This window comes from Panthera uncia, chromosome D2 (genome assembly GCF_023721935.1).
Source record: "Panthera uncia isolate 11264 chromosome D2, Puncia_PCG_1.0, whole genome shotgun sequence".
NCBI classification, from domain to species: domain Eukaryota; kingdom Metazoa; phylum Chordata; class Mammalia; order Carnivora; family Felidae; genus Panthera; species Panthera uncia.
Window position 1 is genome coordinate 84,677,470 of NC_064818.1, and position 15,091 is coordinate 84,692,560.

The following is a 15,091-nucleotide window of genomic DNA, read 5'->3' on the forward strand; positions in this document are numbered from 1 at the left end:
TATTTTTCAAGAGACATAAACATCCATCCGGGAAAGATGTAGCATTTTAGCATTTCATCGACAGGGACCCACAGCGTAAAATCAGTTTTGCTCTCCATGCAGGAGGGAATACCATAGCCAGAAAGCTCTTGGCGATTTCTCCTTTAAACTGGCTTTAGTTGAATTTAGTCTGGAATTTGGTTTTTAAAGACCAATGTTTGTTTGTCACGGGTTAGGGTTAGTGTACTGGCCAGAGAAGCCTCAAGTGGGCCCGGGGGCCCTGGAGAGAGCGAGCTAACTTTATGTTACACAACGGCCACCGCCTTCCTCTGGCTGCAGACTGACCCACAAAAAGCCCTATTTGAAATTCGGTTCCACGAATAGAAACAAGGAAAAGAAGTGCCAGTTCCCAGGCCCAGGGCTTCCTCTGCCTACAGACCCAACCCCCAGCCACGGAGAAGGGCTAAGCCTCGCAGGGACCCTCCAAACGCACCCCAAAGCCCACACCGAGTCACTGATGGCTTTTTAATTACAGAGAATCCTGGGCAGCTGAGGGAGGGGAGAGGTGCCAACAATAACAGTGGGGGGGGGCGTGGAGAGGAGGCATCTGGTGCCCCCAACCCACAGCGGGCAATCCCGCCCCCCCCCACCACCTGCTGGCGCTGAGATGTCAGAGTCAGAGCCGCCCACGCCTGCATTTGTCCTTGGCAGAAATCACTCATGAGCGGCATGCGGTGAAAACACAAGCTACCACGCCGCAGTGGGTTTGTCATTAAACCTGCAGTTAGCACAGTGGCCGCCCCGCCCGGGAAGCAGCCGGGCGCTCTGGAGCCCGGAGGAGGGGCGCTGGCGCCCGGGAGCTCCACTCAACACCTGGGCCACCAGGTGCACCGGCCCACGCCGAACAGGGCGATCCCCCCCGACCCCCGGGCGACACCACATCTGTCCCTTCACTGCACGCAGCAGGACACTCGCTGGCCGGGGTCCTCCAGCCCGGGAAGGCTGTGCCACATGTGACCGTAGCCCAGGAGAGGCTGCTCTCTGAGGCTCTCCCGGCCGCAGCAATGGAAACGCAGACACACGCGGCCAGCTCAGGGGGCAAGGAGGGCCGCATGTGCCCAGAGCGGCACGGGGACCTGCCACGAGCCGTGTGCCCGCCCGACACCACACTCCAGGTGGCAGACACGCTGCTCTCGGCCCCAGCGGAGCTCTGAGTGCAGTAATCAGGCTCCCAGGGGCGAAAACAGCTTCTTCTTGGTCCCGGGGCCAGCTCTGAGGACAGGGTTGCGGGTGGAACTGTGTTCCCAAAAATGACATGTTGAGGTCCTAGCTCCAGGTACCTGTGTGACCTTATTTGGAAATCAGTGCTTTGTGGATATAATCCAACATGACTGGTGTCCTTATGGAAAAAGGGACAGCCACGATAATAGTCACAGAGTGACAGCCACGGGGTGACAGCCACAGAGTGACAGCCAGAGTGACAGCCACAGGGTGACAGCCACAGAGTAATAGCCACAGAGTGACAGCCAGAGTGACAACCACAGTAACAGCCACAGAGTAACACCCACAGAGTGACATCCACAGAGTGATAGCCACAGACTGACAGCCACAGACTGACAACCACAGAATGACAGCCACAGAGTAACAGCCACAGAGTGACATCTACAGTGACACCACCAGAGTGACATCCACAGAGTGATAGCCACACAGTGACAGCCAGAGTGACAGCCACAGAGTGACAACCACAGAGTGACAGCCACAGAATAATAGCCACAAAGCGGCAGCCACAGACTGACAGCCACAGTGGCAGCCACAGAGTGTTAAGAGGGCTCAGGCCCCTCCAACAGGAGCCATGTCAGTGGCCCGCCACCCTTGGGTGTCTGCCTGCAGCCCCAGGAGAAACATGGTCGTTTACTTTCCCAAAAGACTCCATACTGTAAAATGAACCCTATGGTCACGGGAAACAAAAGAAAATTTAAATGTTTTTGTTTCTTGAATATTTGTGGTGTTTTTAAGTCTATTTATTTATTTTGAGAGAGAGGGAGAGAGAATCCCGAGCAGGCTCCACAGTCAGCGCAGAGCCCAATGCAGGGCTTGAATCCCATGAACTGTGCGATCATGACCTGGACGGAAATCAAGAGTCAGATGCTTAACTGACTGAGCCACCCAGGCGCCCCAGTTTACTGAATATTTGGTTTATGAAACACTACATGCGTTTTTGTTGCAAAGACGTGTAATCGGGGTCTATAGACACTATGAAGCATGAAAAGATATCACAGGAGGATACAATTCTGGCCACAGTTTGATGTCTGTAATTAAGGGAAAATACTATGATGAAGATTTTGGACTGGTAAAGAACGTGTTTATGTGATTTCTTAAGTGACTGACATGTGGTATCGACACCTGGCTGGCACCGTCGATGGAGCATGCGACTCTTGATCTGAGGGTCGTGAGTTCAAGCCCCATATTGGGCATAGGACCTACTTAAAAATAAAAGTGTAAAAAAGCAAAACCATTTTGGTATTTAGCTTCTTGGGTACATTCACAAGAGTAACAGCTTTATTTCAAAATATCAATATTTACCACACCAGAAATTACATTCTTTGCATTATTTACATTTGTGATTTCTTTAACAATTTAAATGTTGACTTTGAAATGTTCAAACAGTTTGACAGCTTTTCAGAATTCATTTAGGGAAAGTGAGAGCCAGGACCCAGAAGAGCCCACTCCGCTCACCTCAGCACGCAGCCTGGCCATGCTGAGTGCCGACTGAGCACCCCAAGACCAAGCGAGCCCCCATCCGAAGGAGACGCCCAGCTCAGAAGGACAAGGCAGAGTCCTGCCAGTGTCTGTGTAGGACAAGGGCCCAGCAGTCAGCACGGAGCTTTGCAGGAAACAGCGTCCATCAGGGGTGTCCTGACCTGACATTGACCAGGAGGGAGGTCCATGGAGGGCAGAGGGCAGAGGCCAGAGGCAAGGAGGGCAGCTCAGGCCAGGATCTGCAGGGGGGGGGGGGGGGGGGGGGAGTCTTGTGGGAAAGTGAGGTGGGGCAGAGAGTGAGTAGAGAGGTCAGGGAAGGCCACTGAGAAGGCTGGGGCACCACCACGTCATGGCCTCGGACCTCTGACATCACCCCAGAGGCCTCAGGAAGAAGGCTGGGCATGGGCTGGGCACACTGGGGTGGTGGCAGGGGCAGGCATGGAGGCCAAAACTGAGAGGCTATTCCAGTGGTCTGTTCGCCAGGGCTCTTGGCCCTGGGTTTGGAACTATTTTCGAGTGGACATCCAGGGGCCACCGGGATGTCCTCACACCCAAGTGTGTTGCTCTGGGGTCAAGAATCATGCCTCATCCAACATTAACGGAGCATCTATTGTGTCTAAGGCACCAAAACACAGAGCCAACACCAAATCCTTCCTTGGACCAAAGCTGGCCACAAAAGCCGGCTCCATGCAAACACTCGGACTAAGCAAGCTTCCAGCGGGGGTGACATCACTCACTGAACAAGACCAATGACGACAAACTTTTAAACGAAGGAAGGATAGCAGTGTGGCCTCAGCCCCACGGGGTCTTCCCCCCCCCCCCCCCCCCCCCCCCCGCCCCCCCCCCCCCGCCCTGCCACTCCCCCTCAGCTCCTCCCCTGACCTCCCCGCGGCCACTCGACCCCGCGCACCCTGGTCCGTCTCCTCCGAGCAGCCGAGCATCCGTCTGACCAAGGAGCCGGGAAGTGTCCACTAGGCGCCTTCAGGCTGCAACAGCCAAAGCTGAGTGAGCCGCATCAAAGCCTGTCCGTCACACAAACTGCACGCACCTCTTGCTCAAGTAGACCGTGTGTCCTCAGACTCAAGACCGCTCCCCAGCTGTGGGATTATCTTTACCCTCCCAATCGGCGCCTCAGTCCCCACCCCTGACCCCTGGCCCAGGGCCACAGCCACCGCGGAGCCAGGTGACAGAGCCCACACGCACGCCCGTGAGGTCCCTGCAGCCCGTGGGGGCGCACCGGGCACCTGCGCTGGGCGGCGGGTGAAAGGGCGTCTCCAGCCCTCGGCAAGGGAAAGCGCGGCCAGGGGGAGCCCGCGGGCAGGGGGCTCAGCTCTGTGGACTCGGAGCCTGGAGCCGCCCGCCTGCCACCCTCTGCCTCCTTCTGAGGCCTGGGTGCTGCCAGCTGGCCCCCACCGCACAGCTGCCAGCTGGCTTCTGCAGCTCCAGCCACGGCCACCCACCCCACCCTGGCTGCTGCCCTGAGCTTCCCAGAACCCCCAGAAGTGGGGAGCGGCACCCACAAGTCTGCTTGACTTGGGTGGCTTCAAGGATCAGCATTTTGCCGCGGGTGAGGCTGGCCAGCACCCACCTGGCTGCCAGCCTGAGGCCTATTTCTTTGGTGACTCGGATGGCCCTCGCATGCTTGGGTGTCACGTGCCAGGGCCCAGGGTCACAGTGACCTGACCTGGGCACAGAATGCTGGGAATCCGTGCCCCAGTACTTGTTCGGACTTGGCAGGCCTTGCCACAACACCTGCCTCGTTCACGCGAGAATTTGGGGAGCACCCGCCGGGTGGACCTGGCGGGGGGGGGGGGTGGGCTGGCCACATGTGGAAACCCACAAGCCTGGCCAGTAGCACCTGCTCTCCTACCGGGGCTCTGGCCCAGAGCTCTGCTGGGAGCCCGGCGAGGACCACGTCCACCAGGGTGGTGAGACTGCCACCCACCCTCCCATGGAAAAGGTGGTAGGGGGTGCTGTCTGGCCCTTTGCCGGCCTGTTTGCCAACCACAGGCCCCAGGTTGGGGCAAGGCTCACCCCGGTGCTGCGCAAAGTCCAGCCAGTGGACCACAAATGGGGCGACGGAGGGGTTAATCAGGAGGCAGCAGGACAGCCAAATTGTGGGGAGGGGCTGTGTGGCGTCTCCTACGCCCCCAGGCTGGCTGGTAAGGTGTGGATGAAGCTGTAATCCTGCGTCCGCACAAGCATCCGGGAGACCCTCACTCAAGCGAGGAGGCAAGGCCAGACCCCAAGCTGCCCAGACCGGCCCCCGCCGGCTCTCCTGCCCCCTCACTCCCGTCTCCCCTTCCCCCCCCCCCCCCACAACCGCGCGCCTCCGCAGCCGCCACCCCCAGCGAGGACTGCGGCAGCCGCGCCCCTGGGCGGTGGGGGGAGGAAAGGGGGGGGGGCGGACGGAGGGTCCACGTCCCACCCAGAGCCCTCCTGGGAGTGGGCCACGGCCCTCGACCTCGGGGCCCCAGGTGGGCGCAGACCCAGGCAGCAGCCTGCGGTGGCGTCGCTGAGGACGCCGGCCACACGAGAGGCCCCGCCCCAAACGGTGCCAGCCGCTCACAGGCCGCCGGCTCCGTGCAGCTGCAGAAGCAGCCAGCGTCCCCGAGGAACAGAGTCCCCGAGAGCGCGCAGACCCCAGTCGCGCCCAAGCGCCCGCCAAAGTGAGCCCGGCCTGGCGAGTGCCGGGACCCCCGGTTCCTCCCGGACACCCCGTCCCCCGCTCGGGTGACACTGCGGCAGGCGCGCGGGCGGCGCGCCGAGGGCGGGGCCGCGGGGGGCGGGCGCGTTGCCATGGCGGCGGGGCGCGCGTAGCCGGAGCCGGAGCCGGAGCCGGAGCCGGAGCCGGAGTCCAAACCGAAGCCCGAGCCCGGCCGTGCGCGGAGCCGGAGTCCAAACCGGAGCCCGAGCCCGGCCGCGCGCGGAGCCGGGCGCAGGGCCCGCGGGAAGGCCCAGGCCGGACGGGCGCGGCGGGGCAGGGGCGCCGGCCGGAGCGCGGAGCGCGAGGCCCCAGCGCTGGCCGAGTCCGAGGCGCCCCCCGCGAGCCCGCACGATGCAGGCCATGGACGCGGCCGTGGCGGATTTGTACGAGGAGGACGGCAAGGACCTAGCGGGCTACGACTTCGAGCCGCTCCCCACTCTGCCGGAGGACGAGGTGAGCCCGGGCGCGGTGGGCCCCGCCTCCCCCCACCCGCTCCTAGGGAGAGTACGGGGGAGGGTGCCCCGGCTCCCAGGACCCCTGCCCCTGGCCCAGGTCTTGGAGGCCGCTCTCAGCAACGCCCCGTCAGCCTTAACATTTTCGCCTTGAGAGGACAGGACCCTTGGAATGTCAGCCCCACGGGACAGCAGTGGGTGGGTGGTCACTGAAGAAGTTGGGTCCTTCCGCGGGGAGGGTGGGGGCTCCTGATTATAAACGCTGGATGGATGAGTGTGGGGTGGGGCGTCGTGAGCGGGAGGGGGTGGAGCACTGTCCTCCTCCCTGCCGGCACCCTAGGAGGTCAGTGGGAGGCACTGGCCAGCAGAGCGCAATCAGGCCGGCCTGCTCAGGAGCTGGGTGGGGGGGAGCCCCCGGGACTGAGGGCCGCTGCCTGCACACAGAACAGCAGAGGCCTCCGCCCAGCATCCCGAGTCCCGAAGCATCCCCCCTCCCAAGGCTCAGAGGGACCAGCAGTCTCCGCCACATAGAGCTTCTGGTCATTAACTGGACAGGTGCCCACAGAACCGATTTGCCTGCACCTCTTGCTTCCCCACGGCACCCGCAGGCTGAGGCCTGGGGCCAAATCAACAAGCCGGGTCCCTCCATGTGATAGGTGGCCCCCCGAGAAGGCAGCCACTCCCAGGAAGACCCAAGGCTCTGGGGTCTTGGCAAAGGAGGGCCTTCCAAGCCTCCAAGCAGGCAGATGCCCCAGTCCCTGGGCTTCTGTGCTCACTGTGGAGGGATCCCGGCATCATGCAACCATCCACGGAACGGGCTGTAACCGGCATGTTGCTGATGAGGACCCTCCAGTGCCCACGTGGGCGAGACTGGTGGCCAAGAGTTAGACACGGCCACCACCCTCCTAGAGCAGTTAAGGGGGTTCCTAAGGACCTAGCCACAGCCCCTAGGGCCCTCTGCCTTCTGCCTGCCATCCCCCCCCCCCCACACACACACACACTTTTGCAAGAAGGCTGGCTGTTAAGGGCAGGGTTCATGACATGGTGGCCCTGTCCTTCTGGGGAGCAGAGCCTGCTGTGGGAACCCCGTGGCTGGCCTGCCAAGAGCCGCTGAGGCCGGACCCGAGGGTTGGTGTGCCCCCCCCCCCCCGCCCGCCATGGTGGCCTGGATTTGGTGAGAGACAAGGCTGCAGAGAGGGAAAGCTAGAGAATAAATAAACCTCTGGGCATTTCCATGGCTTTGATGCAAAAAGAAAGGGTGCGCCCAGCCCACAGCCTTCAAAACCTCCCCCAGAGGACGCATTTCAGTGTGTCTGTTAGAAGACTCACCTCCTAAGTCACCGTCCAAAGCAGATGGAGAACGTGGATCTTTGGACCCCATCCTCTTAGGGCCTCCTTCGTGCCCTGTGGCTCGTGCCAAACAAACAAACAACAGCAGAGCCGGGATTCAGAGCCAGAGCCGGATCCCCGCCCACGGCCTGTACCCCCGTGGCCCTGCTGCCTTCGCTGGGTTGGAGGGTTCCCTGGTGCCCCTCTGGGTTGGAGCAGCCCCCTAGCTGTGCACAGTGCACACGGCTGCGGGGTTCCCATCGTCCTGTGACCGAGGCCTCCAGATGAAGTGGGATGCCACTGGGTTAGTAGCATCCATTGGGAAAGCTCAGATGAGCCCTTCAAACTTCTTTCACCTTTTGGGGGAGACAGGCACCGTCTTTGGGCATGCTCCCGTAAAACAGGAAGCCTGTCCAGCTCAAGCCTTGGAGCCAGACCAATGTCCTGTGCCTGTGAACACACCTGATCCAGACTTTATGCTTCCTGCATACATTCAACTCGGTTGGTGTTGAAGGTTTTAAATCCCCATCAGAGTCGTGTGACTGTACCTGCTAACATTATGGCGTCAGGTTGCACCTGAAAAGCCATCCCGTGTAAGGTGAGGGGGTAGCCAGACTGCAACCTCACCCATACTGACGGAAACCCCGGGAAGAGCCAGGACAGAGAAGACACGGGGCATCTTCTCACCCATGGAGGGGTGGTGGGTGCCAGACCCAGGACATGGACAGACTGCACAAGACATGGGAATTCACCATTTTTATAGCTGATTATAACAACAGACTGCACGACAGGCCAGGACTCCCCACGAGCCCCAGGGAATGTCCTTCCCTGGTTGTAACCCCAGGGAAAATCCAAATGGCCAGTGAACACATGAAAAATGTTTGACTTCATCAGTATCAAGGAACGCAAAATACACCGCCGTGAACACCTGTCCGCAAGTGCTAGATGGCAAAAACTGAAAGACTGTATGGTGGCCATGTCAGCAGGGACAGGCATGGTGGCAGACCCCCTTGCTGGTGGCAGTGTCCCAGCGCTTCTACTCTGGGTGTGTGCCCCGGGGGGTTCTCTCAGCTGCAAACCCCCCGGGCCCGTGGTGAGCGGGTCTGAGGCCCTGGGGGCTGTCGCCCCACCTGTCCCACTGCACTGGTCGCAGCAAAGGTCAGGATGAGGGACCAGGCAGAGCAGCGGCTGCCGGAGGGGCAGATGCCAGGCCTTCTGGAGGCAGGTGATGTCGCCCTCAGGAGCCTCCAGGGGACAAGGACAGGGCAGACTTGGAGGTGAAGTTGGCACCAGGGCAGGGCATCTCCAGGTTTCTAGACTTCCCTGCGGTGTAGGGGGCTTTCCTATCCCTTCCGGGTTCTGTGAGCATCTCCCCAGCATCCATGCACCGGGCACCAGGCTGGGCCCAGGGATGTGAAGGTGGGTGGGGGGCAGCCTGTGCTGCCTGGAGGCACCCACGGCTGTGGGTGCCCTGTGAAGAAACAGATATTCCCACTGGGCCCTCCGGGTCCATGTGATGACCCCACCCAGACGACACAGAGCAGCAGGCGACTGGGGAGGTGAGGAGAGCTTCGTGCTGGGTGACAGTCCGGAGTTGGAGGGGGGCGCTTTAAGGCAAGCACCCCCAACGGGGTACTATGCAGACCTCCCCAGCTTCCTCCAAGCTGCCAGCAGGCCCCGAGATTGTCCACAAGTGTCCTCAGCAATGATTTGGGTTTGTGTTGGGGGTTCCCATCGCGATGCTCCAGGGTTGAGAAAAGTAACATACGAGAGTATGTTTGAAATGGACAATAACCATCCACGGTCCCTGTGGGTCCCCACGTAACCCTGACTCACAGGGTTATCTCTGATGGGGTGGGGGGGTCTTCGAGGCACAGAAGCTCCTGGATGGACCCACTTTGCTATAACCAGACAAGGGTGGTCAGGTGGGAAGCCAGCCCTGCCCTGTGGCTGGTGAGGGGCTTCCCTGGGGACCAGCCTCCCTGAGGAGCACCCCTCCTCCCAGCCTGGATGGGACAGGGTTTGTGTCTGCACAATCTCTAGGGAAGGACAGTTCACAGGCCTGCTCACAGCCGAGGCAGCACCTTGCTGGCCAACAGTGAGGGGTGGGGTTCCAGGCCCTGTGGGCTCTACTGGGTTTTGAAGAACCTTCTGGGCCTGCGCTGAAGTCTGGGTCTGTATCCGAGAGGTAGAGCCACCAGAGGCTGCCCAGCAGCGACAAGGTCAGGTCACGCTGGCAACGGCAGGGGACGGCTGCGGTGTGGGAGGCCACGAACCCTCTGGCCTGTCACAGGCCCTCATGGGTGCGGGTCTGTGGCTGTGCTGGACGGGGGACTACAGACAGGCATCAGTGGGAGCTGCGGCCGGTGTTTCTGTTCCCAGCCCGTCACCTCTTTCCGAAACGTTGCCGCGGCCAGTGGAGCCGCGAGTCCTGCCCTGGGGCCCGTGGTATCCGGATCCGGGCCCACCTGGCAGCAAGGCTCAGAGCCCGCGGGACCCGGAGATGGGCACAGACGGGCAGGACGCCCATGTGGCTCTTGTCTGTCAAGGTGGCTGGGGGTTCTGGTGGGGATGTTCGCTGAGGGAGCAGAGTGGCTGGCATGGGCTTCCCCGTCTCTCACCCCTGCCCGGCCCATTAGCCAAGCCTCGGCCCTTCTGCCCTCCTTGGGCCGTGGATTCAGGCAAGGGAGGGTCATTCCAACAGCCAGGGCTGGAGCAGGCGGAACGGAAGGGTGGGTGGCAGGCCCCAGAGGACAGGTGACCAGGGAGGCCATGGGTCAGGGTCCCCCAGCACTTGGTGACCCCCCCGCCACCATGCTGGTATATCGGAACCAGCGGCACATCTCAGCCCCGCCCTGGAACCGTGTGTCAGCTGAATCGTGCCTTCCCGTTGCAACAGCTGGGCTTTGGAGGGGCCGAGAGCATCTTGTCCGTGAGTGGCAGCTTCCGCCGTGTGCCGGAAGCAATGACCCACGGAATCCACCCCGTAAAGTCGCACAGAGAATCCGCACCCCACCGTTTAGATGCTCCCCCCGTGAACAGGCACTGGGGGTTAGGGGCCTCCCCACTCACGGGGCATCTTCCAGCTGGGCCGGGGGCCCTCGACCTGAACAGGAAGTCAGGCTCTGGGCCGTGAGATGCCCCCGGGGAGCACCCGACCTGGGCTCCCTTCTCCTGGCGGCACTTTCAGTCAACAGCCGCGCAAGCTGGTGCCTGCAGCCTGTGCAGACACCGCGAGCACAGCATCAACAAGGTGCCTGCGGTGGGGACTGGCTCACGCTCGCGCCGTGGGCTTCACTCTCCTCAGGAGCATAAACCCAGAGTCTTTGGGTTGTTGGTTAGTGTGTGTCTACTTGTGTGGTCGCGTGCATGTGCGTGTGCACGCGTGTGTGCTGTGTGTGCACGTACACACTGCCAAGACGCCTCTTTAACGAGGCCCCACGAGCATCACTGGGCTCTCCTGCGTCCTGGGGAGCCCACGTGCTGCAGCGAGGGCCCTAGACTGAGCCAGATCAGACAGACCTTTCATCCGTGGACCTCAGAGGCTGGGAAATTCAGATTTTCCGGTTTGCCAGCCTCCTCCACGAGTCTAATCCTGTGCTCTGCTTTGTGCCCTCGTTCTCCTTTGAAAACTCCCAGACCACCTTCATCACAGGGCCGCACGCATTTCTGGAACCTGGCTGGCAGCTCTGACTTGGATGTAGGTGAACCCCGTGGCCCCGTCTTCTTGAACCAGCTTCCAATGGGCTGGCTGCCCTTCCCTCATCCACCTACCCCACAGAAAGAGCTGGAAGGGCCTAGGGAGTGACGTGGAGACCTGTGCTGAGCTCTGAGGAGGAAGCAGATGGTGGGATGTGCCAAGTCACGTGGGCACAGGCAGCCCAGGCCCGGGTCCCCTCCTGTCACCCACACTGCTGAACCCCAGAGGTTTGGCCAAGGTGCCCATGGGGGCCACTCCCTGATTTTTCCTTCTTTCTTTCTTTCTTTCTTTCTTTCTTTCTTTCTTTCTTTTTCCTTCTTTTTCTTTCCTTCTTTTTCTTTCTTTGTTTCTTTCTTCTCTTTCTTTCCCCCTTTCTCTTTTTTCTTTGTTTCTTTCCTTCCTTTCTTCTTTCCTTTCTTCTTTCTTTCTTTCTTTCTTTCCTTCTCTTTCTCTTTCTTGGCTTAAGCTCTTTGTCCCCTTTGTCTGTGGTTGTGGGGATTCCTGCAATACAAATGGGGGAAATTCAAGGGCAGGAGCTAGGAGACTTTCCAGGCCTGGAGGGCTTGGCCACATGGGGAGAACACTCCTGTGTGCTGGGAGGGCTGGGCAGCTGAGGCTGGAGAAGGAGGGGGCTCCGTCTGTCTTCTACACCATCTCCCCTACCCTCCACCTCCTCTCCTGACCCCACGCACATGCTTCCTGCAGGCTCCAGCTCCCAGCCTGGCTCCCTGAGCTCCTCCCTCCCGAGGGCCAGTGGAACACAGTCCCACAGACGCACAGAGGTGACTAGGGCATTGAACAGCAGGCCAGATTAGGGCCTCGAGATCCAAGGTGTCTGACATGTGGCAGTGTGTGTGTGCACACTCAGGGTGCACGTATGGGTCTGAGTGTGTGCATACAGGTATGTTGTGCACGTGTGAAGGTGTGTATAGCGTATGTGTGAATGTATGTGGGTGTGTGTGACTCGGGATTGCACAGGTGTGCATTTAAGTGAAAGTATGGGTATCTGAGCGTGCGTGAGACTGTGTGGCATATGCCTGACCACTGAGGACACATCAACTCATTTTTTGAGCGTGTTGGTACATGTGTGATTTGCATGTGTGCATGTGAGTGCACATGTTGGTGTAAACCCACGTGCGTGCATGCACAAGGGAGGTGTGTGCGTGTCTGACAGCGTGCGGGTGTCCGACGTGCATACATTCGGGGTGCGTGTGTGCGTGCTGGTGACGTAGTCACAGCGGAGTCTAGTCAGACGTGAACGCTGAGCCCGGCACAGGGAGGCCTGGGGTCTGGCCTGCAAGAGAAAGCCCCTTGACCTGGGTCCTCCGTGGACTGCCTGGAGCACCTGCTCTGCTACGGGCTTCCCGCACACTGTGCATTTGTACACGTCGGCTCGTCTCCACCGGTGCCCACGGCTTGCTGACGACCTGAAAGCCCTCGGCGTGCCCACCGAGCCACGGGTGGTGAGCCTGTGGGCCGGGTGCCCCCGCCAGTGGGCTGTGGGGCGGCCAGAATTTCTGGGACAAAGAGCTAGGTCCCGACCGCAGGAGTAACACCTGTTCCCAATGATATGCTGGTCATTTTGCCAAATACTCTGTGGCTTCTGGCATCCAGGGAACAGTGGGCTGGGTGACATTCTGGGTTTGTTGTTTTTCCTTAAAAAGCCTTTGCCTACGACCCTATTTCTGACGTAAAGTGAAACGTCGCCACGTGCTGTCTGCTTCCCTGGAATCGGTCTCGACGTGGGGGTGCCGGGCCTTCCCTGGGGAGGGGGCCCTACGGCGGCCTGGGCCCGTCCCCAGACCCGTCTCAGCCGCAGCCTGTCTTGGCAGGAGAACGTGTCCCTGGCCGACATCCTGTCGCTGCGGGACAGCGGCCTCAGCGAGCAGGAAGCATGGGCCGTGTGCCTGGAGTGCAGCCTGTCCATGAGGAGCGTTGCCCACGCGGCCATCTTCCAGACCCTCTGCATCACGCCCGACACCCTGGCTTTCAACACCAGCGGGAACGTGTGCTTCATGGAGCTGCTCAGCGGTGAGCCCGGGGCGGGGCAGCGGGGGTGGGCCGCGGAAGGTAGCTTTGGGGCACAGTGTGGACACGGGCGCCCTGGGCCGGCCCAGAGCAACAGAGCCCAGGCCTCCCTGGTCCCCTGGTGGGATCTCCAGCCCCGAGGACCGCTGAGGGAGAAGGAGGCGGGAGGGCCCTCGTGCACGGCCCATATGGTCCCCGCAGGGACGAGCCGGGGGCTGCCAGCTCCGAGGCATCCGGTCCTGCTGGCCCCCAGGGAGTGCACGTGCAGAGGGCATCGTAGCGGGCACAGGAGGCCGCCTGACATCTGCCTCCAGTGTTCCCGTGGCCTCCCCTCCCCGCCACTGTGCTCTTGGGACCGTTTCCCCACACTTAACAGTGAAGAGTGAAGTTTTCCCTCTCAACCGCTGTTTCCTCAGGGACGTGGGGACAGAAGGGGGTCGGGAGAGAGCCATCGGCCCCCGGGAAGCAGGAGGCGACGCGCCTCCCTCCGGGCTGGCGGGTTTCTCTTCACCCTGGGCGTTGTGGGCGTGTGACCAGAGCCTTCTCTCTTCCGTCCCCAGATGACCCCGAGGGTGCCTTTGTTCCCCCCGAGTTCGATGTGACCGGGAACACCTTTGAGGTGGGTGGCCAGGCCGCTGGGGCTGGGGCACCTCTGTGCAGGGTCGGGGGGGCTGTCTTGGGACACCCACCTTTGTCAGACTCAGGGTCCCGATGGGGCAGCTCGGCTCTGGTGATGGCTTGCTGTCTGGATGCGCGCTTGTCATGACAGCTGTAGGGTATGTCTCCCGAGTGCGAATTTACTGGATTTAACTTGCCAAAAGCATCTGGAACTGGCAGTGGCGGCTGGCGGGGAGTCACAGTTTCTCGGGGAGAATTAGCGGAGGGTGGGTCGTGGCATCCAGAGGAAACACGTGGCCTCTGAAGCATCAGTCCCCAGCGGGAGCAGCAGCCACAGCAGGCTGCTGTGGGCCAGCATCACCAAGGCCCCCCGGGCGCCCCCCCGATCCTTAGAATGGACCCCGGGGCCCTGCTGTGTGCAGGTGCGGGAGGTCCGGGTCGGGCACGAAGGAAGGGCTGGAGAGCCCAGCTTTCCGCAGAGCCCCGGCCCCTAAGACAGTGGAGAAAACGAAATCACTTGTTAACAAGTAAGTGTTTAGTTACAAACTCAAACTGTAGATGAAAACACATTAGCTTAGTGACATTAGGCTACGTTTTCACCCCCAAATGAGAGTTTTAGGATTGGCTCCTCCTGTGCCCAATTTTCCTTTAAAATAAGCTGGAACCCAGCCCCTCGCTGAGAGGCCCTTGTCCCAGCTCTGCTGGCAGCAGGATGCAGGCCCGAGTCGCTGGTGGGTCAGGTCTCTGGCTTCCCTGAAGGGTCAGCACCAGGCCCGCGTGCCCTTCTGTTTGTGGCCGTTCCCGTCCCTGGTCTGTGCACAGGCTTCTGCCTTTTCACTGCATCTTTAATGTTTATTTTATTTTATTTTATTTTATTTTATTTTATTTTATTTTGAGAGATAGATAGATAGAAAGAAGGAACAGGGGAGGGGCAGAGAAAGAGGGAGACACAGAATCAGAAGCAGCTCTAGACTCTGAGGTGTCAGCACAGAGCCTGACGCGGGGCTCGAACGCACAGACTGCGAGGTCATGACCTGAGCTGGACTCAGATGCTGAACTGACTGAGCCACCCGGGCGCCCCTTCACTGCATCTTTAGATCCGGACCGGACGCGACACTAAAGCCCAGAAAGTAGTGATGGCCTCCGCCCCCGCCCCCGGTCCGCCGGCCAGGCTCCTGCACTCCTTCCCTGTCCCCTCGCGGTTCTGTGCCTAAAAGCAGTATCGTTTCGTTCACGCTGTTTTTAACATTCTAAAACGAGCATCAGCTGCGATGCGTGCCATCCTCTGGAACTTCCTTTTACGCACTTCCACGAAGATTCATCGGACCACGCGCGCTGTCATTGTCACCCCTGTGAAGTAGCGAGCCTCTCCGCCTGCGCTGCGCCTTCTCCGTGGGTCTGGGCCGCAGCTCCTCCGGGGCGTGAGCCCAGCGACGCGGCGGCCACACATGCGCTCCGGCCACCCGCGGGCCCGTCTCCTCGTGCTTTTCTTTTTTTTTTTTTTTTAATTTTTTTTTT

At 60.5% G+C, this 15,091-nt stretch overlaps 1 protein-coding gene across 2 annotated transcripts in view; it reads left to right on the forward strand.

The window, feature by feature from the left end:
• The first annotated feature begins 5,797 nt into the window (after positions 1-5,797).
• KNDC1 (kinase non-catalytic C-lobe domain containing 1) overlaps positions 5,798-15,091 on the forward strand; it is a 63,347-nt gene continuing 54,053 nt past the window's right edge. For both annotated transcript variants that reach the window (XM_049645927.1, XM_049645928.1), the window contains exons 1-3: positions 5,798-5,899; positions 12,760-12,958; positions 13,516-13,574. In XM_049645927.1, coding sequence (XP_049501884.1) covers positions 5,798-5,899; positions 12,760-12,958; positions 13,516-13,574 — 360 coding nt within the window. The remainder of the gene's footprint in view (positions 5,900-12,759; positions 12,959-13,515; positions 13,575-15,091) is intronic.